This window comes from Peromyscus maniculatus, chromosome 1, assembly GCF_049852395.1.
Source record: "Peromyscus maniculatus bairdii isolate BWxNUB_F1_BW_parent chromosome 1, HU_Pman_BW_mat_3.1, whole genome shotgun sequence".
Taxonomy (NCBI): Eukaryota; Metazoa; Chordata; class Mammalia; order Rodentia; family Cricetidae; genus Peromyscus; species Peromyscus maniculatus.
Window position 1 is genome coordinate 141713317 of NC_134852.1, and position 27028 is coordinate 141740344.

Below are 27028 nucleotides of genomic sequence, written 5' to 3' on the forward strand. Positions count from 1 at the left end.
CCATAGTGAGACCTTTTCCAAAAAAAAGGTGACCAGACATAATGTTTATTCATTTCAGCCATCCCATAATGAAATACACTATTACCATGATATGAACATGAAAGTATTGTGTTGCCTTTTCAGGCCTTCCTGGTTTATTCCTGACCCTTGTTTAAGCATGAGGAGCGGCTTCATCTAGCATCCATGAGAAGGCAGGGGTCTTCTTAGGGTCAGAGCTAGTAGACCTGCAGCTTCTGGTATCTGTGCTCCAGCCGTCGGTTTACAAAATGCCTCACTGTGGCTGCGGCCACAATCACCACATTGAGAGCAAGAACCATGAAGGAAAAGAGGTGTAGCTGGCTGAGAGGTTGGTTTGGAGTTTCTGCTGTGTGTGTTTGAGGCAGAAGTCCTGGAATCGGAAATAGTTTTAGTATTAGTATTACCAAATTTTGGCAGTATTTATAATTTCATATTATGCCCTATGATATGCATGAATCAATAATATGCAATTTCAACTTAAGAGAGGGGGACAATTCTCAAACAATCTGAATTCATTATATTTATGTTTTATCCTAGGCCATTTAACTCTGGGCTGTCTTTTGAGTCTTTCCTATACAGACTATCAGGTTTCAACATGCCTAGAAGTAAGTAGGTTGTCCTGTGTTAATATTGTCTATGGTGAAAAGATAACCTTTTTTCCCAAATAGGCTCTGATGTGGGCACTGGTTAACTTTGTTCCTCATTGAGAAGTTAAAATAGATTCTTTCTAGTTTGGTTATCTGCTTAGACATCTGTAACAAGGAACTGGGACGCTGACAGAAAGTTGTCTCTAGAGATGGGGATAGTATCCATGAACTCTTAAAGGCCACACTAACGGCATAGCACCAGTGTGTGATGGATTATAGACGCATATATGATATACGTGATGGAAGTATTCATCTTGTGTACTTAGTCACTTGTCTGCTAAAACTTCTACTTTAAATCTCTAAACTGCACATCTCAGGAACAACAGATTTGAGCCACATTTTACGAGCCACAAGATAAACTTAGATCATGAACAGCGTATTCTTGCCTGAGTTTCCACTTGCACTTCGGTCCCTCTTCAGACGAATTGGTCCTATGACAGAGTCAGTCTTCCACTTGTATGAAGAAACATCTCGTTTCCTTCTTGAGACACAGCCTTGATTGCAGCGGGATGTTTCGTCGCTGGTATCACAGATCAAAATCTTACACTTCAGATACACCGAGCTCAGATGCCTCAAGAATTTAAAAGCATTAAACTGGAATCTTCCATAGTGTCCAAGTAAGGGATACACCTGACAAGTCTCATCTTGACTACATCTGGAACACAATTTAGGGACAGTTAGAAGGTACACGGCAGCTTTTCCATGTGAAAGTGACATGATACAAGCTTTGAGGTGTTCAATGTGTGAGCCCAGGAACCTCTCTAGAGAGACATCAGTGGTTCAGAGTGTTGTAAGCTTGAGAGGTGGGAAAGGTAATAAGGTCCTGCTCTTATCTGAGGTTCCTGGCCCGTGAGCTACCAGAACATCAGCACCTATATGGGGCTCAAACACCTCTCCTAAAGTGCTCAGTATTGATGCGCAAGTACAGCTGATTGCCCATCAACTTTTAGAGGAAAAAGGAGCATCTCTTTTAAAACATCACGTGCTTTTTCTTTTAAAAAAAAAGTTACATCTATTTTCTTAAGAATGTCATGTTCAAAGGATGGCACACATTTTAGAACCTTCCATGTCCTTGTAAAAAATAGCCAAAATATACAAAAAGCAAAACCACAAGTAGACCCCCGCTAGACAAAACATAAGTAGGTTTTTCCCCACCAACAAATATTTTATATTCATAGTTTTAAATCAAGAAATACAGATGGCCTATCTAAATATTTTAACATGAGTTATTTGTGGCTAGTACACGGTAACAATTTTTAAATGATTAAGCTTATTAAAATTCCATACAAGGAAATTTTTATACACACACACACACACACACACACACACACACACACACACACTGAGTGTTTATAAATACAAAACGTACTTTATTAAAATCATTACTACTGTGGGCTGGGGAGATCGTTCAATCAGCAAAGTGCTTGGCGCACTATCCTGAGAACCTGAGTTCATCCCCAGCACTCACAGTATGCTTGCAATTCCAGTGTTAGTTAGGTAGGCAGAGTCAGGACAATGCCTGTGTTCTTCTGGCCAGCCAGCCAGCCCAGCTGAATCCACAAGCTCTGGGTTCAGTGAAAGACCCTATCTCCAAAAGCAATGAGGGGGTGAAGCGATGGGTCCGCGGTTAAGGCACTTGTGCAAGTATGAGGACCAGAATTTGGATCCCTCTTCAGAAGCTACAGAAAAGCCAGGCCTGTAACTTCAGCACTGAGAAGGTGGAGACAGGGAAAACCCCAAAACAAGCCAGAACAGCCTGCCAGCAAAGTTCTAGATTCACATGAGACCCCCAGCCTCGATGAATAAGATGTAGAGTGAGGCCAGAGGCAGGCGGATCTCTGTGAGTTCGAGGCCCGCCTGGGCTACCAAATGAGTTCCAAGAAAGGCACAAAGCTACACAGAGAAACCCTGTCTCAAAAAACAAACAAAACAAAAACAAAAACAAACAAACAAACAAACAAACAAACAAAAATATGTAGAGTGAGACTCTTGGCATCAACCCCAGGCCTCCACAGATACATCCACCCATGCATGTGAATACCCGTGTATGCCAACACACAAGTGAACATGAATACACACACATGCCACACATAGATACAAATAAGAAAAATTAATTAAAAATAAGTCAGAGAATCTTTGAGGAAGACAATGGATGCCAGGGTCTTGCCTACCCGTGCACAGATATGCACATTCACTTATTCACCCAGGAACACATACACACAACAATAAAAGAAAAACTACTACAAAGCAAGTTCCAGGACAGGCTCCAAAGCTACGCAGAGAAACCTTGTCTCAAAAAACCAGCAAAACAAAATAAAACAAAACAAACCCAAAAACCTAACGCTTCCACTGGCACATACAGAGACCCACTACATGAGTGCATACCCGCCGCTGATTAAGTCATAGGTCGGAGATGCGAAGTCAGACGTGGGAGAGGCTCTGCAGGTATCCAGAAACAGCACCAGACCCGGGTCTGAGGTATGCAAACCGACTTGGACGTAAAGAGTTTGGTTCAAATCCACATAATATGGTGACTCCTCTATTTGGTTTTCAAATGAGTTGGACTCATAAAGAGCCATGCTGGTGTTGTATTTGCCCAGGACACTTTGGTTTTGTATGACGTCATCTTCGGTTATGTACAGAATCTCCACAGTAGAATTATATTCCATCTCACACGTCACCACTATCTGGAGGTGCTTCTGACGGGTAATCACTGCAGAAATTGGAGACTCGGTGAAGGTGATTATGTTGGTGTAAGAGATTGTGTGGTCCTCTATCTGCAGAATGGGAAGGAATTCAAAATTTATACTTTAGCCCGTCAATATTTCAGAGCACAGAGAAGGATAAGATTTGCAGGTAGCAACTTAATTTCCACAAGTCACAAGAGAACAGCTTTCACATCAAATCCTCTCAACCTTAAATGTGTTTTCCTGCAGCACTGACCTGCAGAAGGAAGGAAGTGAAAGATGAAGCTTGTATTAGAAAGATCAAAAGATGGAATTGGGTCAGATTTCTTTCTATTACGTTAACATCATTGTGGAATGCACATTTCCAGCCCTATAAAGATTTTAAACTCACCAGACCAGGCCTGTTGATACAGACCCATAACCTCAGCTCCTAGGGAGGCTGAAGCAGAAGGATCACAGTTCAAAGCCTGCTTGAGCTACAGAGTTCAAGGCCAGTGTGGACAACCTAGTGAGATCCTGTTTTGAAAGAAAAATCAAAAGAGGACTGAGAATGTAGCTTGGTGGCAGAAGGCCTGCCTAGCTTGTGTGAGGCCCTGGGGTCCATAAATAAAAGACTGAACTCTCCCGTGTTTCCTTCCTAAAGAGCCCTAAGTTCATGTGGCTAAGCAGGCAGTTCTCCACGTGCACATAGATGGAAGCTTGGCCTCAGTGCACCCTAGACATCTGAGAAATAAAGCTTGTGTGTTCGTTTTTGGAAGAAAAAATGGACAGAAGAAAATATTTACTTCTTATCAGCTCCTCTGGTCTAGTCTCTGCCTTCTTCAATCACAAAGTGGTTTAAGTCTACAGTATGTATCTTAAAGGGGCCTAGAAGTGTTGACATGCTTGAGGTCTTAAATGGTATTTCTAAAGTGTGCAGACCAAACCACAGACTTACGTCTTTCGATATTTAAAACATGCTTCTACTTTCTGCCTTTTCAAGAAAATAAGAGATTAAAATCCAGCTCAATTTTACTAAATATGGAATGTACCATTCTCTGCACAACTTTCCCTGGTAAGCCAGGAAATCTTGGCCACGGATGATCCAACTCTCTACAGTGAGGGTTCAGAGTTCTTTGCCTTCTGGGAAAAGCATTCATCCTCCAGTTACCTTGCAAATGAATGAGACAATCCTGCCTCTGTGTGTGACTGGGTGTGTGCACATCTATGAACACGCTTTCTTAGTCCAGCCATAGGAGTTTGATGTCGTTTGTGAAAGATACAGCAAGCTTCATGCCTGTGCATCACCATGTGCTTAGCATTTGACAGAACCCAGCGGTGGGGTTCACAGTACCTTTTTAACTGTACCGCATTCGTGCAGAGGGATAGAGAATTCTACGACGTTTGATACACTCGGTCTGCAAGTTGGATCATTTAGTTGCAAGTTGTTCTCATTGTAGTTAAGTGACTGCAGGTACGATTTGCTTATGATGACTCTCATCTTGTCAGAAGCACAGCTTAAAGATGCTATCAAGAAAAAGGGGGAACAGAATAGAAAGAATGATCACATTTTGACCAGCTGGGAACTTTGCATTTTCAAGACCTCTATGTGAAGATGAATCTACTACAAGTCTAACCTGCTGGAATTGGTGCCACACGCCTTTAATCCCAGCAGTTAGGAGGCAGAGGCAGGTGGACCTCTGTGAGTTCTGGGTCAGCCAGGGCTGCATGACAAGACCTTGTTTCAACAAGCAAAACAACAGCAACAAACTCCCTGTAACCACTGAGCTGAGAAGATGGCTGTCGGTAAGAGAACTTTCTGATCAAGCATGAGGACCTGAGTTCGAATCCCCAGCACCCCCATAAAAAGCTAGGTGTGGCTGTGTTCGTGCCTGGAACCCTAGCGCTCTTGAAGACAGAGACAGAAAGATCACTATGGTTTGCTGACTGCCAGCCCACCTCCAGATTAAGACCCTGTCTCAAGAGAGTAAGACAGAAAGTGCTAGAGAAGGAGCCCCCATGCCGTGCTCTGGCCACACACACACACACACACACACACACACACACACACACACACACACGAATACATGAACACACACATGCCCATACCTGCACACACACAAAATAAATGAATATCTGAACTCACAGTACCTTAAACAGTAGGTAAAAGATTGCCACAGGCAAGTAGTTGGTGATTTTTTTTCACGTGCCCGTTGCTACCTTATTTAGAGCTATAATCTATACATCTAATATATTTACACATTTTAATTAAAATAGTTACATCACTTTCCCCCTCTTTTCCCATTCACTCCCTAAGCCCCTCCCTAACGTGCTTCATCTAACTCTTTCCATGACCCCACTCCCAAATTCGTAGCCTCTTCTTCCCCAGTTATTATGGTTACATTTCTTTAAAATGACGTCATTAAAGAAGACCTTAGCCCAACCAGACCCTGCATTCTACAGAAGTCATTTTTAGCTTAATGGAATCGTTGACATCCTCCTGTAGTAAGCAAGGCACAGAGCGGATCCTCGAGCCTCTGGATTAGCTATATTCCCCAAGTTCCTGGGACAGGCTGGCAAACAAGGCTAGCCATATTCAGGCTAAGAACTAAGAAGCAGGGTCTATGCATGTCATAATCGACAGGCTCAAACTAGCTCAAAGGTCATGAAGTGTGACTTACTGGTGTTGACATCGTCTGTATAAATGGAAGTATAGGAGGCAGAAAAGCCCCTGTAGGAATTGGCATAATCTGTAGACAGCACAACAGTCATGGAGTTGGAGGAAGATTCGAAGGTAGGTTGCCCGCGGCCACACAATTGTTTCAGCAGGCCAGATGTGGTGGAGGGGCCATCATAGAGTGCGATGAAATCAAATCGGCAGTATTCGTCCATTTCTAGGCTAAGAAGGATGGCCTCCGATGTAAAAACCTTCCCAAACCAATTCAGTTCTATTGTCCATCACTCCTTCTGAAGTCATGAAGGGTTTGTCCTTACAGTGACATCTCAGAGTTATGATAACGCTTTGTCAGTCCCTTCATGGGATCTCAGAATCTCCAGAAAAAAATAGTTAACAGCACCGCTGTGTGTTTTCCTTTCTACGATGCTTCTCTGAAATGTACCCATGTGTGGGGCCTGAGACCTTTTTTTTCCTCCCCAGTTTGGTCCCCCGGTTTTTGGGGGTCAATACAGTAGACCACAATACTTACAAGACCTCTTTAAAGTTCAGTTTTATCTTATAGCCTTTCTCCACTTGTATGTGCCACACGCAGTATGCCAGCTCCGGGTGGGACTGCGGATAATTGGGGCTGCTGAAGGATCCTTCTAAAGTATCCAGGTAACCACCACAGTTTGGAATAGCTGGGAAGAGACAAAGACGGCTGTCGTTTTTCTGTGGTGTAAGGGTTTAAAGTGTCCTCCCCGAGTGCCACGCCGCTGTCTTCTCTGTGTGTCATAGCTGAGGCTTTCACCTTCCCTTAGCACCAGACCTTTCACCCTCAGTGTGCCTGGGAGTACAGCTCTGCCCTGCTGTCAAATGGACCAGACTAAAGATCCATGGAACTGCAGAACATAGCCGCATCCTCAGGGCTAGTGCTGGAGGCTCCTCACCCACCATCACTGTCCAGTCCTACTGGCTACCAGCACAGGAGCTGCTGTTCTAGATTGCCCTTTCTTAACATGTCTGCTTGGGTTTCAATACAGGGTCCTTCTCTGCTCCTCTCTCCTCTCTCCACCCTAGTCATGCTAGTAGTCAAAGCTCAGCTCAGAGGCAACCTTCCTTAGTCCTTCACTGCCAGTGTAGGTAAGTAGAGGCCAACACGACAAAGAAAACTGAAGCAAACGGAAGCCTGGAGGTATAAAATAGTTTAGGTTGACTGACTCATAGGACCCATGTCAGGTAGAGTCTCCACATCTGGTATAAGGAGGTGGCCTGGGTCCAGCTCCAGAAGAGCTTGATGTCTCCACCCTGGTGGTTCCTTAGCACAAGATATCAGTGTCAAGACCAGCCCCTCTACGACATCCAGAGTGAAGCTCTCCTCATGGACCTGCTGGCTCCCAGCCATGGCATTCTACCTGAGGTCAAACTGGAATCAGGGGCTGAGTATGTAGAATCATGTAGCATCTGACGGTCTAAAAATTGGATCAGCCTCACGCCACATGTGCTCCCATTCTTGTTGTCAGAATCACTCCATCCCCCAGGAACCTAAGGGCCTCAGCCCACATCTAATGAATCAGACCAGGGGAGTCTGTCCATGACAGATGTCGCGGATGTCTCGAGTTACTAAACAGGCTGAACAGAGTCTCTCCCTTGGGCTCAGACACAGCACTTGTCAGCCTGTAGCTGTCTGATGAGCCAAATCTGCCTCGCCAGAAATCCGGTTTGAGGAAAAGCACCCTGAGCTTCCCCAGAAGCAAAGAATGGGATTTTCAAAGGTGGCCACTGAATCTGCGATGTCGGTACACAGATCCTCCAGCCAGGGCTTGAGAGCACGATGTCCCCAGCAGGAGCTGTTGTGACCTGTATTTGCAGAGGGCTGTGGGAAGGATGTGTCAAGGACAACTTACAGGTATCAGAAGAGAAGAAGTAGTAGAAGATAAAGACACTTCTTTGGACACTTGTCAAGCCTGTGACGATCTGAAACGTCAGGGAATTGGACGATGATTCAAACACAGGCACGAAGTCATTTTTACTGCAGACTTTCCCTAGCAGAGGCCCGCTGGTGGAGCTTCCATCAAACACCTTAATGTTTTCACTGTCACACCTTCCGTCTGGATCCAACCTGGGAACAGAACACGCCTGTGGCTGGAGAAGAGCCATTCACAAAGTGGCTTTCAAAATACACTGTCCCCTGTTCATATTAGCACCACAGTTTATAAAGGGGAGGCAATCTGGCTCATTTAGACCTCTGCCAGACCAGTCATGGGCTTCACCCTTCCTTAACATCAAACCACAACCTTAATGGGCTCGGGAAAGTGAAGTCACTTGCCAGCACCTTATAGTTAGTGAATGCTCGAACACAGGCCTAGCATCCAGGGCTGCAGTCCTCCCTGAATTCCATTGGCCCTGTTTGCTGTGCCTCCATGGTGACCAGTGGATACAGAATAGTTCTAACTTAGAACCCAGCCTCACTAATATTTGATATCCAAGCTTGCTGAAAATCAAGTCCTTCTCCATGGCCACCTTCCAGGGAAGCATCCCCCGGCTGTCCCTTCCTCCCCACCACAGGCTCATTCTGAAGGACGGTCCAATGCTCTGCACTGAGCAGGCAGCCCAGGATTTTTATTTTATGCCCATGCTGCCAGGCTCTTTCCAAATGCCCACAGAGGAGCTATGTCCAAGATGGCTCTGAGCCAATATAATACAAACACAGAGAAGCTGAACTCCCTTCCACCTTAAGCACTTTCCTGGCTGCATAGCTTTGGACCAGCTATTTAATCTTGTTTGACGTCAGACCTCAGTCTTCTTCTGTAAAATGAGCATCATGGTGTACTTTTTATTTTTATGTAAGGTTTTTGTTGTTTTTGTTTTTGGTGTCCTTAGGGTGAAGCATCTATCATAGGCTTCATACACAAGAAGTTATTCCAATGAATGCTATCTTTTTTCCACTGAGTTTTGCTCTTACTACAATTCTGTTCTTTCTCTTTATATATTAAAAAAAAATGGGGAGAGGTGTAGGTTTCTGATAGCTCTCCTGTTCCAGGAAAATGGTGAGTTGCCTTCTGTGCATTTGACTGAAGGTCAATAAATTCCTGCTTCTGGGATGTAGAGCCCTGGTTCTCCCAGTGGGGTGGTTGGAACAGCAGCACCAGAGTCACTTGAGAATTTGTTTCTTGTGCAGATTTTCAGGCTCCACCCAATTATTTAAATTAGATAGTATGGACCCCAACGTGACCCAGCCTGTGCACTTGGATGAGCCCTCTTGATGATTCTGGCAGCTACAGAGTGAGAACCACTGAAGTGGGATAAGATCAGGGGCCCCAGAGTCAGGATCCTGGGATTCCATCCCCTTCCTTTATCTATTATTGGATGGCCCTGGTCCAGAGAATAGCTTCTCTGAGCTTTCTTGTCTACTGAATTGGGTTGCACCAGCTACAGAAGGGTGTTGAGAAATGAACTAGGGCAGATCTTATGAGATCCTGAGGCTTCGCAGTACAACAGAGGCTAGAATCCACATGGCACAGCAAGGGTATTACAAAACATGTGTGAATGTATGTTTTTAAGGTAAAATTTCAAAAATTGTCAGGGCTGGGCCCCACCCTTGGAAACTGTGATCTAATTGTACAGGGTGCAGCCTAGGATTTTTTTTTTTTTTTTTTTGGAAGCTTCCATGATGACTCTAACGTGGATCAGAGTTTGGAGCCAGAGTTTAAGATTTGAAGGTCTACAGTCTAGAACTAGACTAGCTGGGTACCAGCGTTGATGGTTCTGGGAACTAGTTGACTGATCTCGGTAAGTTATCAAGCTCTTTGCATCTGTAACTCAAGCACTGGCCTTGCAGTGCCTGTGTGACTCAGATTTTAGCATGCCAGTCTTCAGTGATGAACAGCAACCATAACTATCATCTTTATCGTCATCATGGGGAATACCTTCAGTTTGTGGAAGCAGCTGAGTTCCCCTCCACAGAAAGCTCACCCACCCCACCCCACCCCAGCCCCAGCATGGCTAGAGTCAGCACCCTCCTTAGAAACTTGAAGCCTCCACTTACTGCACGTGGGAGAAGATGATTCGGATGCTCCTGTTTTCAGGTCTCTGGATGGTCCAGGTACAGTTCTCATCAGCATTGAGCTGTAGGATCAGGGCTTTGTGGGTCTCTCCCAGATTGGCCCCTCCCAGACTGGCCGTGCATCTGGATCTGCCTGGTAGATACCATAGTTAGCACTGAGGGAAGGAACGGTTTCTGTATCCCCAGAAGACACAGGATTCGACCTCCCACAAGGAATAGGATAGACCTATAAATAGACAGGTGACTCGTCGAAATATTGCAGCTACTGCAAATGAACACACAAGCAATGGGTTTGCCCTTTGTGTCCTGGGGAGAAATTGTAATTCTTCTATATGTGGTCTATAAAAAGAATATATTAGGGACTGAAGAAAAGTCTATCTAGAATATATATAGAGTTCTTACAATTCAATAGTTAAAAGACAAGGCCAGTCTTTCAGTTTACTGTTTTATGGGATTCCTGAGTGTGTGAATGAGTGAGTCTCTGACTCTTGTGCCTTCTCTTGGGCTCTTTTCCTTCTGTTGGTTTGTCTTGTCCAACTTCAGTGTGATAGTTTTTGTTTTATCTTATTTTTTCAAAGATTTATTTATTTATTTATTTATTTTATGTATATGAGTGCTCTGTCTTCATGTACACCAGAAGAAGGAATCTGATCTCAGTTACAGATGGTTGTGAACCACCATGTGGTTGCTGGGAATTGAACTCAGGACCTCTGGAAGAGCAGTCAAGTGCTCTTAACCACTGAGCCACCTCTTCAGCCCCCATCTTATTATATTTCATCTTGGTTTTTTAAATGAATGAATGAAAATCTAGGGTACTAGGGTAAAATGTTAACAACAGAATTGTCATTTATACCACCTGGAAGAGGTTTTTTCCAACAGAATTTTCTCCAACAGAGTGGCACTGTTTATATCAGCCACTCCAGGGCAGGCCTTATGTTCTGGAGCAGTTGACCAACATATAGTAGACTCCACAGTTTTTTTGTGTGTGCTTCTATTTGGTTATAGGTTTTGCTGTTGCTGTTGATATGTTTTGTTTTCTAGGTTTTGTTTTTGTGTTGGGTTTTTAGTTTGTTTTTGAGAAAGACCTTCAAGCTGGGAGGAGAGGGTCTGGAAGGACTTGGGGGAGAGAAGAATATGATCAAAATATGTTTAAAGTTAAAAATTGGTTTATATAATAAAAATTATTAGAGAAAAAAAAGGAAAATGAAGCCAATGAGATGGTTCAATGGGGTAAAGGAGCTTGTTGCCAAAGGTGACAACCCAAATCTAATCCCCAGGACCCGCATGGTAGAAGGAGAAAAAAAGCTGCTGGGAGTTGTCCTCTGAACGTCACTTGAGCACTGTAATGTGTGAGGACACATGTGCTTGAGCACATATGACAAATAAATATAAAAAGAAAAAAATAAGAGAACCCAGTGAAAAAATGGGGAAAGCAAGGTATGGAGGCATATACTTGTAACTGCAGCATTTGGAAGGCTAAGGAAGGAGGCTCCCATGCAAAAAGGCAGCCTGGGATTTGTAGTAAGACCCTACCTCATGAAAACACACACACACACACACACACACACACACACACACGCACGCACGCACGCACGCACGCACGCACGCACGCACGCACGCACAAATGCACTCACACACCAGCAAAGACAAAAATAGATACATTTTCCAAGAGAGACTGATGATCCAAACCCCTATGTATTTAGAAACAAACTTTCTTCCGTTCTCTTTCACCTGTGACTGACGAATGCCATTTCTGTGTTTACCTAACAATAACTAGTGCTACATTTGTCAGGGAAAGGAAAACAAGGGTAACTGAAAAAGGCAGCACAACCCCACCCACCCAGGATCAGCATCCTCCTTAAAACTCTGATGTGAATTCCCCAGTTCTTTCCTTTCTTCCCTCTTTTCCATTCTAAAAATGTGCCATGTGTTGTTCTAGACATAAGCACTATCATATTGTAAAATTGTAAACGTTTTCCCTCTTAATAGAGACCCTTTCTTGTATATGTAATCTTTTAGAATTTACAAGAGTAAGTCTCTGTATTGACTTACCCTTAAAAAAATCAGCAACTAAAACTCACATTTAAAAAAAAATGTCAATATCTATTCATGTAGGTATATAGCTTTAGGATTCTTTTCCTAAGATATGCTGTTAAAAGTGAAATGACATGGTGAAACTGTGTGTGCCTTTTCTATTTCAATGAACATGGCCACTTGGGCCTTAAGGAAATGACCACTGAAACAGAAGTCCTCCAGAGAGCACCGAGGTGAGTTATTCTCTGTACTGAGAGCAGCAGCAGATATGAAAGCTTTGTAAGTTTGGGAAGAAGCCTGGTAAAAGCAGGTCTTCCATGTTTGAGTTGAAGAATGTGGTTCAATTTTCTTACCTTCAGCCACCATGGAATTCAGCTGTGCCCCACAGGAGGCGGCTAAAACGGCCCAAATGAACAACCTTCCAGTGACCTCCATCTTTGCAGGGTGCCTCGGAGCCTGCAGGCTTTTATATTTCTCTGAGTTTCATAAGCTTCCTGGCATCTCGGGAAACGTGTCAGTTTGGCCACGCTGGGGGTGATGCTGGTGAGAACCCCACAGCTGTGGGCTGCATCCTGGCCAGCAGTCTCCCGCATGGCCCTCATTCTTCCGCGTCACTTCTCAAAGGGCTGTGGGCCAGCCAGCCCAGTTCTGCACGGGGAGCAGCAGCCACACAGCCGTCCCTCTGGCCTTGGGGTTGATCGGCGCTTGAGCCTTGGCCCCACCTGTGCAGATCACGAGGGAGGTGGCACCATTGGCTTGAGGCCATGACTTCTCCAGGAATGGAAGTCGTTGGGGTCCGAAGCTCATCAGGCTAGAGGATAACATGGTACCTGGCAAACTCTGGGCCCAGTTGGGTCCTCAGATGCCTACAGGAGGCTGATCTGAGGGGTAGGAGAGGGACAAAGGATGGGGAGGAAAACACAACGCAGGTCAGGCCTCCCTGCAAAGATTGCTGACCCTGTCCCTCTGAAGAGGATAAAGTGGGTGGAGTCGAGTCCCTCAGGCATGAGCTTGCAACTTGGAGACAGGACTCGCAGTGTCCACATGAGACTAGGAAGAAGAGTGTGTGTATGAAAGGGGTTGCCCATTCATTCATTCATTCATTCATTCATTCATCCATTTGCCTTTCATTTATTCACTGAGCAAGTTTTCATTGTTCACTGTCCTAGGTGGTGGGATACAGAACTGAGCACAAGACACATAGATTTTACTCTTATGGAACCTGCATTCTAAGTGGGGGAAATAGATAACAAATTAAAAATACATATAGGAGCAAGTGTGTTAACTGTGCTCTAATGGGGTGATCGGATAAACTGTGGCAAACTTAGGTGGGAAAGGATGCCAATTAAGGAAAAGGAGAGGCATCTTGAGAAGATGAAATGGAAGCAAATACAGAAAGATAATCATTTATCTTATTTGAGGGATTTCTTTAAGATATAAGTGCACGTGTAAAGGTCCTGGGGCAGGAACTTCTCTAATCTGATTATGTGTAAAGGAGAGGGAAAGGGGAAGAGAGATGGAGGAAAGTCCAGGCAATAGTTGATGGAGACAAATCTTTATGGTAGAGAGAAACTCAATCTTGTTCTAACTTCACATGGAACTTTTTAGTGAATGGCCACTTCTAGGTATGGTGGTTTAAATGAGAATGTCCTCATAAGGCTCATGTATTTGAATTCTTGGTCTCCACTTGATAGAACTGTTTAGGAAGGATGAGGAGGTGTAGCCTTGTTGTAAGAGGTGTGTCATTGGGGGTGGGCTTTGGGGTTTTAAAAGCTCACTCCCACCATTCCCAGTTAGCTCTGTCTGCCCTCTGCTTGTGGATCACATACAAGCTATCAGCTACTGCTTCAGGGCCATACCTGCCTGCCTGCCTGCAGCCATGATCCCTACCATGGTGGTCATCAACTCCCCCTCTGGAACTGTAAGCCCAAATAAATTCTCTCTTCTATAAGTTCCCTCGGTCGTGGTGTCATACCACAGCAATAGAAAAGTAGCTAAGACATTAGGAATCATCCAGAAGCCCTTGGAGGTCAAGATGAGGCAGGATCACCTGGAATCTTCCTGTACGCCTCCACTCTTCTATGTTGCTCAAGATTCTCTGAAGTCCAGGTTTCCTCATTCAGTCCTGAACTGTGACTTGGGGAGAGGATAATCCTCAACTGTGCCCCCAAGGAATCCATTCCTGGTCAGCTCTGGGTCAGGTGTTACCCCCATACCCTGTACTACAGCAGCAAGATGACCCCGCTGGCACTGAGGAGCGGCTTTCACAAGGAGCTTGGAAACTCCCCAGATCCCTACACAGCTCTGCGGGACTCCTGTCTACACAAGGAGCTACATAAGAGACATGGACATAGTATTTATGTGGGGTAGTGGGTGGGATACCTGTGTGTGGACCCTTCTAGTTATTAGGAACTCTTCACAGTCAGCTATGTCTGTACATAATCACCCCATTCTGGGTTGTGCCTCAATCACTCCTTCTTCCCATGACTAGACTCTCCTCCTTCCCCTGTCCCTGAGCAACACTGTGTGTGAAGGCTTTGTAGTCACCCTGGAAGAAGAAGAACACCTGGGGTCCAAGTAGGCAGGAAGCCTGCTTTGTGTCATTGCCATGAGTCAGGATCTCTGTGAGCATGGAAGACCTCCTCTCACTGATGGTCCCTACACAAGTCCCACTCTAAATTAAAGTAACTGATGGCTGGGAGAGGTCTTGGGGCTTCCCAATGTGCAGGCCAAGTTAAGATGTAATCTGAATCCATTGGTTCTAAAACCCCTGTGAGTGCTCTGACCTACTGCCTACCATGAAAATCCCCCATATTCCCTTTCCCACCTGCCTCATGTCCCTTCTAATACCCAAACTAGACCTAGTCCCTCAGGTGAGGACAAGCTGCCACAGGCCTCCCCATATCAGGTACTCAGCTGCCCACTGGATGAGGTAAGAAGGAACTCAACTGTTCTCCATTCACTAGGACCTTGCTGGTAGACAAAAGAATCAAAGCTAAGTAAGGGATGAAGGCGGTGTTCTGGAAACTCAAGAGAGACAGATTATTTCACCTAGAGAATCTTGGGGCGGTGCCCCTGGGGAACCCACTACAGAGGTGGACTTAGAGTGTTCAGTGTCTGAGAGCAGGCATGCCAGTGTGGTTCCCGGAGGGCAGCAAGGTCCCCTGCTGCATCCTCCACATTCTTTCCATCCCTAGGAAGCAGAGGCTCTCTGCATTTCCTTTTCCACTCTTTTTTTTTAAATTCCCCTTTAGTAGGTGGCAGCCCGTCACTAGTTAATAGCTCTTTATATTAACTATATCTGTGGTGCTCACATGCCTAGCTAAGGAGAGGAAATTCATGGTGATGACAGGCGAGACATCTGTGCTAGAAGGGGCTGCAGGAGCACCCATAGAAAGAACAGACATGTTGGAGGTCCATCCTCTTGCCAGTGCTGTGAGGAAGGGAACCTGGGCTTCTGTCTTGGGTTACAGGCTTTTGGTATAGTTGATTTTTGTTGCTGGCCAGTGTAAAAGTGATCAAAAGGGGCCACCTACTTCTGAACAGATGTGTAATCTGGCTGGTCAGCAGTGGGAGAAATCTCAGGTTTGCCTGCTCCTGCTAGCACACATACCATCTCTCTTTTCTGAAGAAGGGTCTAATGTAACCCAGATTGGCTGAAACTCAGTGTAGTTGACGGTGACCTTGAACACAAGATCCTCCTGCCTCCACCTGCCAGGTGGAATTGCAGGTGGGCGTCATTATGTTCCACATTCCCTTTCTTTAGAAGCCACAAAGATCAATCCATCATTAAACGTCAGACAAGGTCAACTGAGAGATACCCCACCGCGATGTATTCATTCTCTCCCAGTGAGTGATGCCCCTGTCAGAACCTTTGACAATCTGGGCTGAGGAGGAACAATCTCTCAGAACCACTCCCATAACCCCAGCTTCCCACACTTAACTGCTGCTCAAGTTAGAAGTGCCCTGAAATTAACTTACCTTTTCCTTCCAGGACTGGAAAAGGGCAGGGCACTTTTGTTTTCTATTCTTTTTCCTATTTTTACCAAAACATGTTACATGCCTGCTTGCCCAAATCTCATAGTGCATATTGGCATAAGAAGTATAACTAAGAAACATAATAGAGACAGAGACTGTTTTCATTATTGTACATTTATACAAAAGTACATAAATATCATGTTAGATAGTACACAATGACATCAACACTATAGAAATTGGCTCGAATAAGAAAATATTCTATTAAGAAATTGAAATACTGATCATGAGGATTTCTTTTTATCCACCACTGCAGTGTCAGAGTCCTTCACTTATGCTACAAAAGCAAGGCGGCAGGGTGCCAATATCTGCGTACATGCTGTAGTCATCACAGCACTGGAAGGTGGGGCAAGACTCTGCTGCGATGGGTTTGGGCCGGACGATCTTGTCAAAGGTGACCTTGCCTGGATTGCTTGGATCAGTATCGCTTACAGCACCTGCTTCCTTTGAAGTTCTTAAAAGACACACACAAAACGAGCTTAGAATTTTCCTTCCCAATGAGCTTCTTACAATCACGGGGGCTATGTGGGGAAGTCCAGGGCCGGAGCCCATCACACATGCGACACCAGCCTTGGGTTAAAGCTCTCTGCCCCTTTCCCATCCTTTCCTCTCCTACAATCGCTATGCATGTGAACCCAGGTTACCACTCCAAGCAAGGGAGGGTGAATGGCACCCCAGTGGCTGCTACAGGCCCATGAGATGTGGGAATGATGGAGAAGGTGCTACAGTTGGCTGGACTCAGCTCTGGCCTCCACCACCTAAGTCCCTAGGGAGGGACACCATTACTGCTGACAACCAGCCTCATACTTCAGGCTGTCCCCTCTCTCCCAGACTTCAAACATCTCTTGTCTGATTGCCATGCCTGTCAGCAGTCCTCCATGGAGTCTCTATTCTCTTGGCCCACTTGGATTTTCCCACAGCCATTGAAATGAATGAGGGAACACGTGAACTTCCCAGTGAGCGGTAAGAGGTCACTATGGTCATACTCTGTCTGAGTAGGAGACAGCTCATCCCCAAGGCATCCTCTGTGGGTTCTCCAGTCTACAGTGCTGAGGATGGAAAAGATGCTCAGTTAGGGTCCTGTTAAACACCTGAAGGCACACTCCCTGAGGCCAAGTGACAGAAAGCAATGTTGGCACACACGGTGTCCAGGCTGAGAGCAGTGGACTTGTAAGCTCACAACCCCCAAGCAAGAAAGAAGCCCTCAAGCTTCTGTCCCCAGCTGCCCCCATCCTCTCACACCTGACAGTGGCCCTTTCCCCTCCAAGTCACTTTCCCCTCCAAGTGACCACTGCAGTAAGAAGTGACCTGCTCCGGCAGAGGGCCCAGTGTCCCATTAGATAGCGGTATTGTTCATTCTTACCTAGTTGAATTCAGTGCCTTGGCTATTTTGGTGTAAAGACAGAGGACAACTCCTATCAGTAGAAACATGCCTGCCAGGATCCCACCACCAATGGTGATCATGATTATTGTTCGGAGGTCAAAAGACCTAGACATACCTGGGCAGAGAAGTGTAGACAAGCAGTGAATGTGGGCTCCCTCATACATAGTCATTAGCAGCCCCCACATACTTCTCTCAGTGAAGGGGAGATGGACCTCAAACACAGATTACATGTAAACCAGAGGGACTCTTTCCAGAGAGGTCTTACTGGGCCCAAAGTAGGTAGGAGGGAAATTTTCCATGTAAAAGGAGATTCAAATGTAAAATCTTGAGGCAAGAGAGCTAAAGGAAAAGCAGTGGAAAGGCAGACAGGCAGAAATTAATAGACCCTCAAATAACAGAAGGGCCCACCCTGGAGCTAGTGGGTGCCTGTTTCCCACATGCCTGGGCCTCCTGAGTTATGCTTGAGTTCAGAGTCACAACCAACCCCACCCTGAGTGCCAGCTTCAGAGGTCTTGTAGAGGAAAGACTACTTCTAAGCCATAACTTGAGGAATTTGAGAACCTGAACATCTATTTTGCAAATAGTGGGTGTTATGGGAGGCAGGAGTGGACTGGGGTGGGTGATTCAAGTATTGAAAGCTCCTGCTGTCCTTCTAAGACCCACATCTTCAACATTTCTCATTTGGAATACTCAAGTTCTTTAAACTTAACTCTGACACTCTCAGAGGAAAAGCGAACTAGGGAAATAGACTCTCTGGACACCAAAGCCCACGTACAGCTTTCTAATTCTTCTCAATGCTGGATAAAAGCCAACATTTTTAGAAATACAGTTAGACAACCAAACTAAACCTTGGAAAACAATGCTAAGTGTGGGTTAACTTCCCAAGAGTTACTGGTTAGGGAGGACCCAAGAAAACACAAGGTATTGTCAATGCTCTTTGTTGCCCACCATAACTAGATGGTAAGGCCTTATTGCTGAAGACACCACACACTTTGGTTGCAGGACAGAGAAATCAGTCTCAAACTGACCAGGAAACTCTCTCCTGATGACTAGTTTTCTTAGTGCCAGAAGGTATTGTGCAGGCTGCTAGTGGGGGAAAAGGGACCAGAGGTCTTACTCAGTGCTGGACCCTCATACTAAATACTAACCTGCCAGGCAGTAGGTACTCAATAGTGGCGTGAATGGTGTATGGGCTGGGCTGGGGGAGGTGTAACCAATTACTTTCTGATTGATTTGAGGGCTGCTGCACAAGAGGAAATTCATGTTGGCTAATTAAATCCTGGTCAAAAACCTTGGCTGGGGAGGTCATGGGCTTTAGGAGGGAACCCACTACTCATATTTTGCTACACAGTCATGTTGTCAAACTGCCTTTTAATATTTATGTTTATACTGGTAGGTCAATGCTGGTCTCAGCTTTGGTCAGAGAAGCTTGTTTTTGCAGTGGGCAGGACTCATATCTGGTCAAAGTGCTAAGATTACCTGACTGTGAATACTAAGGCATAAATGAGACATATGTTATCAGCCTTAGATCTCTGACACTAAGGCTCAGGAAACACTGTGGAAGAGGGGCCAGAAAGAATGTAAGAGCCAAAGGGTGTGGAGTGAGGAGTGCTGTGTCATGCTTTCTCCAGGCCATGGTTCAGAGCAGCTGCGATTACCTACAAAAGATCAGGTCAATTAAAATTTCAGCATATATAGGGGAGGGCCTCCTGAGGCCCCACCCCTAGGCAGCCTATTGGGGGTTGTTGGGAGAGGAAGACTCCATTTTCTTCCACTAAGAACTTGTCTATGCCATAGTGGACGGTTCCACTCCCATGTGCGTATTGGCAGCACTTATTGGACTCAGTATATTATAAAAAAAATTATAAGATGATGTAAAAGTAGGAAAGAGATATCAGGAAGCTTTCTGGGGCAGTGAGGGGGGAAGGGTGATATGATCAAGATACATTGTATACATATGCGACATGTGAAATTTTCAAAGAATAAAAATGTTACTTAAAACAGAAAGAAAATTGTAATTACTGAAGTCTAAGTTTGAAGAACTTACTTTCAGAAGTGTGGCCTGCTGGAACGGACAGCCATTGTTAGCTCTTACATCTCCCTAGTCTGGGACACATCTGTGTGACATCAGCTCTCTGGAGACTGGCTTTCTTTCCCAGAGTTCTGAATTCCATTCCATGCTCAAATAAACCTCAGCACAGATTTCCCAAACACATCGGAACACGTGTAACTCTTGGTTTTCCTCTTCAGATTTTATTTCTCCCAGAGAAACTTAGAATTTGACTGCTAATCAAAAGTAAATTTGGGGTTGCAAAACAAACAAACAAAAAATAAGGCGAGGAATCCAATGTCTTAAAATGCTCATTTTACTAAATGAAAAGTCTCGATGCTGGGCATGGACTATTTAGTCAAAGAGACACACTCTTGGTTGGCCACTGTAACTGGATGGCAAAACTCTGCAGCTGAAGAAACCACATGCTTTGGTTGCAGGACATAGAGAAATCAAGCTGGAACTGACAGGGAAACTTTCCTCCTGCTGGGTAGCTTGCAAGCTCCAGAAGGTGTTTTGTGGGCCTCTGGTGTAGAAAAGAGATCACTGAACCTGCATACTACAATACAAATCTGCAGGGCAAGACACGCCTACTAGAGCCTTAGCGGCATGACTGGTAAAGGGAGGGAGGTAACCACCACTTTCTGATCACATTGGAGGTCTGTTGCACAGCAGGAATGTATGCCTGGTTCTATAAACCTGATTGAAAAAAAAAAAAAGAAAAAGAAAAACCTTGGCTACTGTCCTAGTTTGCTTTCCTGTTGCTGTGATAAAACATTGGCTAAAAGCAACTTGAGAGAGAAAAGCAATTTACTCAGCTTATAGGCTATAGTCCATCATCAAGGGAAACCAAGGAAGGAACTCAAGGCATAAACTTGGAGGCAGGAACCGAAGCAGAGGCCATGGGAGAATACTTCTTACCTGCTTGTTCCCCGTGGCTCGCTCAGCTTGCTCTTTCATAAAACTCAAGACCACCTGCTGGTGGGTGGCACAGTCCACAGTAGGATGGGTCCTCCCACATCAATCATTAATAAGAATATGCCCCTACAGACTTGCCTACAGGCCAATTTGATGGAGGCATTTTCTCAACTGATAGTCCCTCTTCTCAGATGACTCTAGCTAGTTGACAAAAAATAAAGGAAAAGCTGAGTGACAATTATACCTAGTGTATAGACTAATGACATGACCACTCTATGGCATAATTAAGGAGAAGGTTTTTATTGTAGATGAGAGAGAACAGCCAGTGGCATCTAGAAGAGTCCAGAGCAGAGAGAAAGAAGTAGACTGAACATGGCCAACAGATTGGACCTGGCCATGAGAGAAGCAGTAGCAGAGCAGGAAGAGAGAGAAAGGGGAACACAGAGAGAGGGAGAACATGGGAGAGCAGAGAGAGGGAGAGGGGGGAGATGGAGAGAGGACAACAAAGAGATTGAGCATAGATGAAATAGCAGGGCCATAAGGAGAATGAGTAGCTATGGGGAGAGAAGCCTGTGGGCTGGGGGAGTTTAGGGTAGGGGAGGAGGTAAGAAGAACTAGGATGATAGCATGAACTTTGAAATGTATAACAGGTACTTGTGATACCAAGGGAGCCTGGGGCAGCATGGGCTTTGATATGCTAATAGGCACCACAGCTAGCCATTTGTCCTTTCTGTCTTTTGGAAATTTGGGGAAATGGAGTTTCCTTCGAACTTGACAAATAGATTCCCAAACTCTCTGGACTTTGGAAAGCTCTGACATATTCCTGGGAGTCTAGAAGATCATGCACCATTTAAAGCTGTGTGCCTAAGAAGACTAGAAACACACCTAGAAAAGTATGAGCTAGTCTTAAGATACTGCATCTGGAAGATGTTAGAGGCTCTTCCTAAGAAAGAGGAGAGGCCTGAGACATAGTTCTCAGCTGTTTGCCTCTGTGTTGTAAGCATGGCTCACAGTTATCCTGAGCCCCTCAGCAAAGACTGGGAGATTTTTGTTATTGTTCTTGTTGCAGGAATTTAAGGAAATTTTTGCCTAATTATTAATTGTCTCTGGGCAAATCAGTGTCCACATACAACAAAGGACACAGACATTAGAGAATCAAGTGGGGAAAGTCATTCAGGAAACCACATGACTGCAACAAGAAGCAATAGCAGTCTTGAGAGACAGAAGATTAATTTTCAAAGACACCATGTTGTACCATTTTAAATATTTAGTTTTCTGGGCTGGAGAGATGGCTTAGAGGTTAAGAGCATTGGCTGCTCTTCCAGAGGTCCTGAGTACAATTTCCAGCAACCACATGGTGGCTCACAACCATCTATAATGAGATCTGGTGCCGTCTTCTGGCCTGCAGACATACTGTACACATAATAAATAAATGTTTAAAAAAACAAAAAATAAGACATCCAGTTTCAAAAATGACTGTAAAGCATGGTAAAATAGGACCCACAAAAGATAGAACAATCAATCAAAATGTTAATTGAAAAGATCCTAATTTTGATCCTACTTAGCCAAAGATTTAATTCAGCCATTTTAAAATATGTTCAAAGAAAGCCATGTCTAAGGAACTAAGATAAAGTATGTTATCAAAAAGAATATTAATAAAAAGAAAACTACTGTGAAGAGTCAGGTAGAAATGACAGAGTTGGAAACTATAATAAGTAAAATGAAAATGTCACTAGTGGAGCTCAATATTGAATTTGAGCAGACAGAAGAATCCATGAACTTGGAGATGGGCCAGCTGAGGTTATTCAGAAAAAGGGACAGGTGGGTAGAAATGAATCCAGGGCTTTCAGGTTTTCCTCCAAATATGTGAAGAGCTTAAGTCATCCTTCTGCTCACAAAGCTGAACAAACTGAAAATCAACAGCTCTACAGAAGTCAGCTAGAGAACGGAGGTCAGGACAGAGAGCCAGTCCATAACCCATACAGACAGGTGAATAAAGAGAACCACAGCTCACCAGCAACAGTAAGAATCCAAATGATCATTACCGTATTTCCTGGAGTTAGGGGTGGGCTAGCTACAGAGTGTGGATCTTGGATGCCCAGTCTGAAAGTGGGAAAGATGTATAGTTTTTGCCATTGTATGTTAGAAGTATATATATATTTTAATTTTATAGGGTTGATAGTTAAAAGGTTGTTTTGAGTCTCAGATAGGGCTTTGGGTTTTTTTAAAAAAATATTATATACATGATATAATTTTTAAATTATATAATACATAAATTTTTCTTTTCTTTTTTTTTTTTTTTTTTTTTTTTGGTTTTTCGAGACAGGGTTTCTCTGTGTAGCTTTGCGCCTTTCCTGGGACTCACTTGGTAGCCCAGGCTGGCCTCGAACTCACAGAGATCCGCCTGGCTCTGCCTCCCGAGTGCTGGGATTAAAGGCGTGCGCCACCACCGCCCGGCTCATAAATTTTTCTTAAACTGCATATAATTTTTACTTTCAGCCGAGATGCATACTTGGATGTCTATGTCCTTAGATGACAGGTGGAACATTAGACTCAAAAGGAAGGGACACAGGTAACTTGATCCAGCTGGAAACTGAACTTACTCATCAGAGAAATAATTCTTCCTGGTAAGAATCTGACTTCTGAATAAAGCCTCAAACAAAAGTAATCCCAGTACGAGGTACAGATCTTTCTCTTAGGTCACCTTAGATTTTAAAGAGAAAAAAAAAATGAACTGAAAAAAAAACTGACCCCCCCCCAAAAAAAAAAACATACAATACAAACCTGGCTAAAATAGGTATTCTCTTTAACTTTCGTTTTTTTGCAGCTGTTTGACCATGAGGTAGGAGACTCTGCCAGTGTTGTTGAGTGTAGACTTGAGTCCTAGTGACTCGCTTAGCATTATTTCACTGTATAGCTGAAACACAGCCAGTCATTTACAGCTTCAAATAGAAGGGTGTTTAAAACCTTGATCCATCATTCTCTTTTTAAATAATTGGAACAGTTAACCAGTTTTTGATTGGCAGACTCTCAAAGGTTAGGTTTTAAGGGACCCAAAATAGTATTTATATTTCTTGGAGCTAAAATATGCCTAGATGTGGGACAGAATTCAGAATTCTCAGAAAGGGAGCTGATGTCACACAGGTTGGCTTGGAGCTGGTGCATTCTAGCAGCCCTACCAGACCTTAGGCCTCCAGCAGCAGAGCACACCAGCCTGTATCTTAAATGCTCTAACAGGGTCATTTAGATCCTTCTTTCTCAAATCACAGGTTTGAGAAGCTGCAGGTTTCTGAAGCATCCTATTTTTGAAACTTTTTTTTCCTGTTTATTTTGAGGTGTGTGTGTGTGTGTGTGTGTGTGTGTGTGTGTGTGTGTGTGTGTGTGTGTGTTAAATAATTGTCCTTAATTCAGTGTTGGACGGCTTGACTTTGGTAAGTATGTTTTGTAGTCAGATTGTTTTCTGTCATCTCTGGGCTTTCTGCTCCCCAGTTTTAGATATTAGACTAAGTATATTGCTTATTCCAGAAAAAGGGACTCTGTGGGAGGATTAAGTGTTTAGTAGGGAGACACATAGTCTCTTAGAAGACAGAATGAGGCACAAGAGACTCCTGAGGAAGCTGGGTCATGGTCTGAGCACGCCTCTGTTTCAACCTCAGGAAGGGGTTGGCTGGACGTATTCAGAATCTTTTTAATCCTAAGATAGCATAACATAGTTTATTTGTGGGGTTCCCCTCACCACCACTAAAAAAACTACTTTCAAAATAGGTGTGTACGTTCTTAGCAGTTTGGGGCAATAATGTTTAGAAGAGTCATTCTCTCAGTCCATGAGACAGATCTAACTCAATGTACTTGCTGGAGTGAATTTGAGTCAGTTCTGATTCACTAAACACAGTTCAGAAGGCATGTAGGAGGCTCCAGTGCAGTCTGGTTCATGCTACAAGGACTCCTCACCGCCTATGAAAAATTAAATACTCTTTCTACTGTCATCCCCATTTCCTGATATCTGGATTTTACATCGGAGTCTTTTCAACCAAAATTAAACCCTCCTACTCACTTGAGGTCAGCATGGCCCTCCCTGGACAGAGTTCCTTCTGCTTACATGCATAAAGATCTGTGTTGGGGTCCTTTCTTCTTCACCGGGGGATGTTATGTGGGGCGGCGGTGGCCAGGTGGCTGTTTAATTTGTAAATGAAGCCACCTTCACTGCCTGAACTTCTCTGCCAGGTGTGGAAGATGTTCGACCTGAGGACGAAGGTTATGATGGGCCTCGCTAGCGGTATGCTGATTACTGCAATTATGCTGATATCCGTTGTCTTTTGTCTTTACATGAAAATAGCCAAGGCACTAAAGTAAGTCACGTGAGTAGGAGTGAACACCACTTCTCCAATGGGACACTGGGCCCTCTGCTGGAGCAGGGTCACTTCTTACTGCAGTGGTCACTTGGAGGGGAAAGTCAAGGGCCACTGTCAGGTGTGAGAGGATGGGGGCAGGTGGGGACAGAAGCTTGAGGGCTTCCTTCTAGCTTGGGGGTTGTGAGCTTGCAAGTCCACTGCTCTCAGCCTGGACACTGTGTGTGCCAACATTGCTTTCTGTCACTTGGCCTCAGGGAGTGTGTTTAACAGGACCCTGACTGAGTGTCCTTTCCATCCTCTTACGATCATGCAGAGGATGCCTTGGGGATGAGCTGTCTCCTACTCAGACAGAGTATGACCATAGTGACCTCTTTCCACTCACTGGGAAGTTCACGTGTTCCCTCATTCATTTCAATGGCTGTGGGAAAATCCTAGTGGGCCCAGAGAATAGAGACTCCATGGAGGTCTGCTGACAGGGATGGGAATCAGACAAGAGATGTTTGAAGTCTGGGAGAGAAGGGACAGCCTGAAGTATGAGGCTGGTTGTCAGCAGTAATGGTGTCCCTCCCTAGGGACTTAGATGGTGGAGGCCAGAGCTGAGTCCAGCCAACTGTAGCACCTTCTCCATCATTCCCACATCTCATGGGCCTGTAGCAGCCACTGGGGTGCCATTCACCCTCCCTTGCTTGGAGTGGTAACCTGGGTTCACATGCATAGCGATTGTAGGAGAGGAAAGGATGGGAAAGGGGCAGAGAGCTTTAACCCAAGGCTGGTGTCGCATGTGTGATGGGCTCCGGCCCTGGACTTCCCCACATAGCCCCCGTGATTGTAAGAAGCTCATTGGGAAGGAAAATTCTAAGCTCGTTTTGTGTGTGTGTTTTCTTAAGAATCGCAAAGGATGCTGAAAGCTGTATTGAACAATGCAAGCTCAACCAAGACAAGATCATCCGGCCCAAACCCATTCTTCCTGGGTCTTGTCGCACCCTCCAGCGCTGTGATGACTGTAGCATCTATGCAGATGTTGGCACACTGCCACCTTGCTTTTGTGGCACAAATGAGGGACTCTGACGTGGCAGTGGTGGACACAAAAATCTTCACGATCAGTACTTCTTTCTTAGTAGACTATTTTATTTTTCAAATCAATTTCTATAATGTTTATATTCTTATTTACTCTCTACTATGGTATTTATGTACTTTGTATAAGCACACAATAATCAAAATACTCCTGTACCTTCACTTGGTCGTGGTGATGGTTATGAACATCCTTTATTCTTTTTTACTCATTTTGAGACTTGAGCCTAGAATATTACTATGTTGCCATGTAAACAGGAGAAGCAGAGTAGAAGATTAAAAAAGGTCAAGTAAACAGTTTTAAAGATGGGATGGCATTCTGCTAAATGCCTAAAATAATTTATAAAAGTATTTTAAAATTAGGTTTAAGACTGAAACTTCCTATGTCCAAAGAGAAAAATGAGGCCTCTGAATGAGATGAGTTTTTCAGTGCTAAATTCTGCTTGAATTTTGTTACATGGTATTCCTTGTTCTTTTTTCTTCTATTCTTTTTTTTTTAACTCTATTGTACTTAAATTTTACTTTCCTAATCGAAAATGGATTTTTTTCTTACAGCATATTCTGATCATGGTTCCAAATATCCCAACTCCTCCCAGAACCTCCCCACCCAAGTCCATATCCTTTCTTGCTCTCCTTCATTAGAAAACAAACGGGCATCTAAAGAAAAAAATAATAAAATAAGAACAAATAAGATCGAATAGGACAAAACAAATAAATGAACAGAAAAAGAGCCAAGGAAAATGCACAAGAAACACATAAACATACACATTGGCACACAGAAATCCCTACAAAACAGAAAATTGGGAACCATGATGTATAAGACCTGTAGGGTAAGAAAATGAGAAAAAAATTCCTAGATAAGTTATTTTGAGACAAAAAACAAACACCCCCCCCCCAAATACCATTGAGTTTGTTTTGTGTTGATCATCTACTATTGGGCATGGGCCCTGGCCTTGAGTGGTCTTTAGACACGGTGAGACTCCGTTAGAGAAAACTTGCAAGTAGTTATCAATGGGAGACAGCTTCTGAGTTAGGGATGGGCTTGCCTCCACTCCATTCTCAGTGCTGAGACCCCGGACCTGTGTAGCCTTTTGCATGCTGCCTGTCTCTGTGAGTTCATATGTGTGTCCA

General features: G+C 44.3%; 3 protein-coding genes across 7 annotated transcripts; 1 reads left to right on the forward strand and 2 right to left on the reverse strand.

Moving 5' to 3' along the window:
* Window positions 1-36: 36 nt before the first annotated feature.
* Cuzd1 (CUB and zona pellucida like domains 1) lies at window positions 37-12522 on the reverse strand. The gene is made up of 9 exons (XM_006976969.3): window positions 12441-12522; window positions 10036-10186; window positions 7895-8109; window positions 6538-6688; window positions 6013-6230; window positions 4686-4858; window positions 3051-3442; window positions 1052-1320; window positions 37-388 (listed from the first exon to the last, which is right to left on the reverse strand). Exons 1-9 carry the CDS (start codon window positions 12520-12522, stop codon window positions 216-218), a joined length of 1824 nt encoding a protein of 607 aa, XP_006977031.1. The 3' UTR covers window positions 37-215.
* LOC107401224 (protein FAM24A-like) lies at window positions 6034-26062 on the forward strand. Of its 2 annotated transcripts, XM_076553847.1 has the most exons (4): window positions 6034-6125; window positions 22974-23101; window positions 24699-24823; window positions 25714-26062. In XM_076553847.1, the coding sequence occupies exons 3-4, from the start codon at window positions 24708-24710 to the stop codon at window positions 25892-25894; spliced, it is 297 nt and encodes a 98-aa protein (XP_076409962.1). In that variant the 5' UTR covers window positions 6034-6125; window positions 22974-23101; window positions 24699-24707; the 3' UTR covers window positions 25895-26062. The 2 variants fall into 2 exon arrangements, with proteins under 2 accessions (XP_076409962.1, XP_015851355.1); XM_015995869.3 differs by lacking the exons at window positions 6034-6125; window positions 22974-23101 and adding an exon at window positions 23653-23905.
* Fam24b (family with sequence similarity 24 member B) lies at window positions 16222-23570 on the reverse strand. Of its 4 annotated transcripts, XM_076553838.1 has the most exons (6): window positions 23259-23570; window positions 20478-20675; window positions 19554-19792; window positions 17486-17621; window positions 17109-17171; window positions 16222-16576 (listed from the first exon to the last, which is right to left on the reverse strand). In XM_076553838.1, the coding sequence occupies exons 4-6, from the start codon at window positions 17617-17619 to the stop codon at window positions 16381-16383; spliced, it is 393 nt and encodes a 130-aa protein (XP_076409953.1). In that variant the 5' UTR covers window positions 17620-17621; window positions 19554-19792; window positions 20478-20675; window positions 23259-23570; the 3' UTR covers window positions 16222-16380. The 4 variants fall into 4 exon arrangements, with proteins under 4 accessions (XP_076409953.1, XP_042140771.1, XP_042140768.1 ...); XM_042284837.2 differs by lacking the exon at window positions 20478-20675; XM_042284834.2 differs by lacking the exon at window positions 20478-20675 and having other exon boundaries at window positions 19554-20082.
* Window positions 26063-27028: the final 966 nt, after the last annotated feature.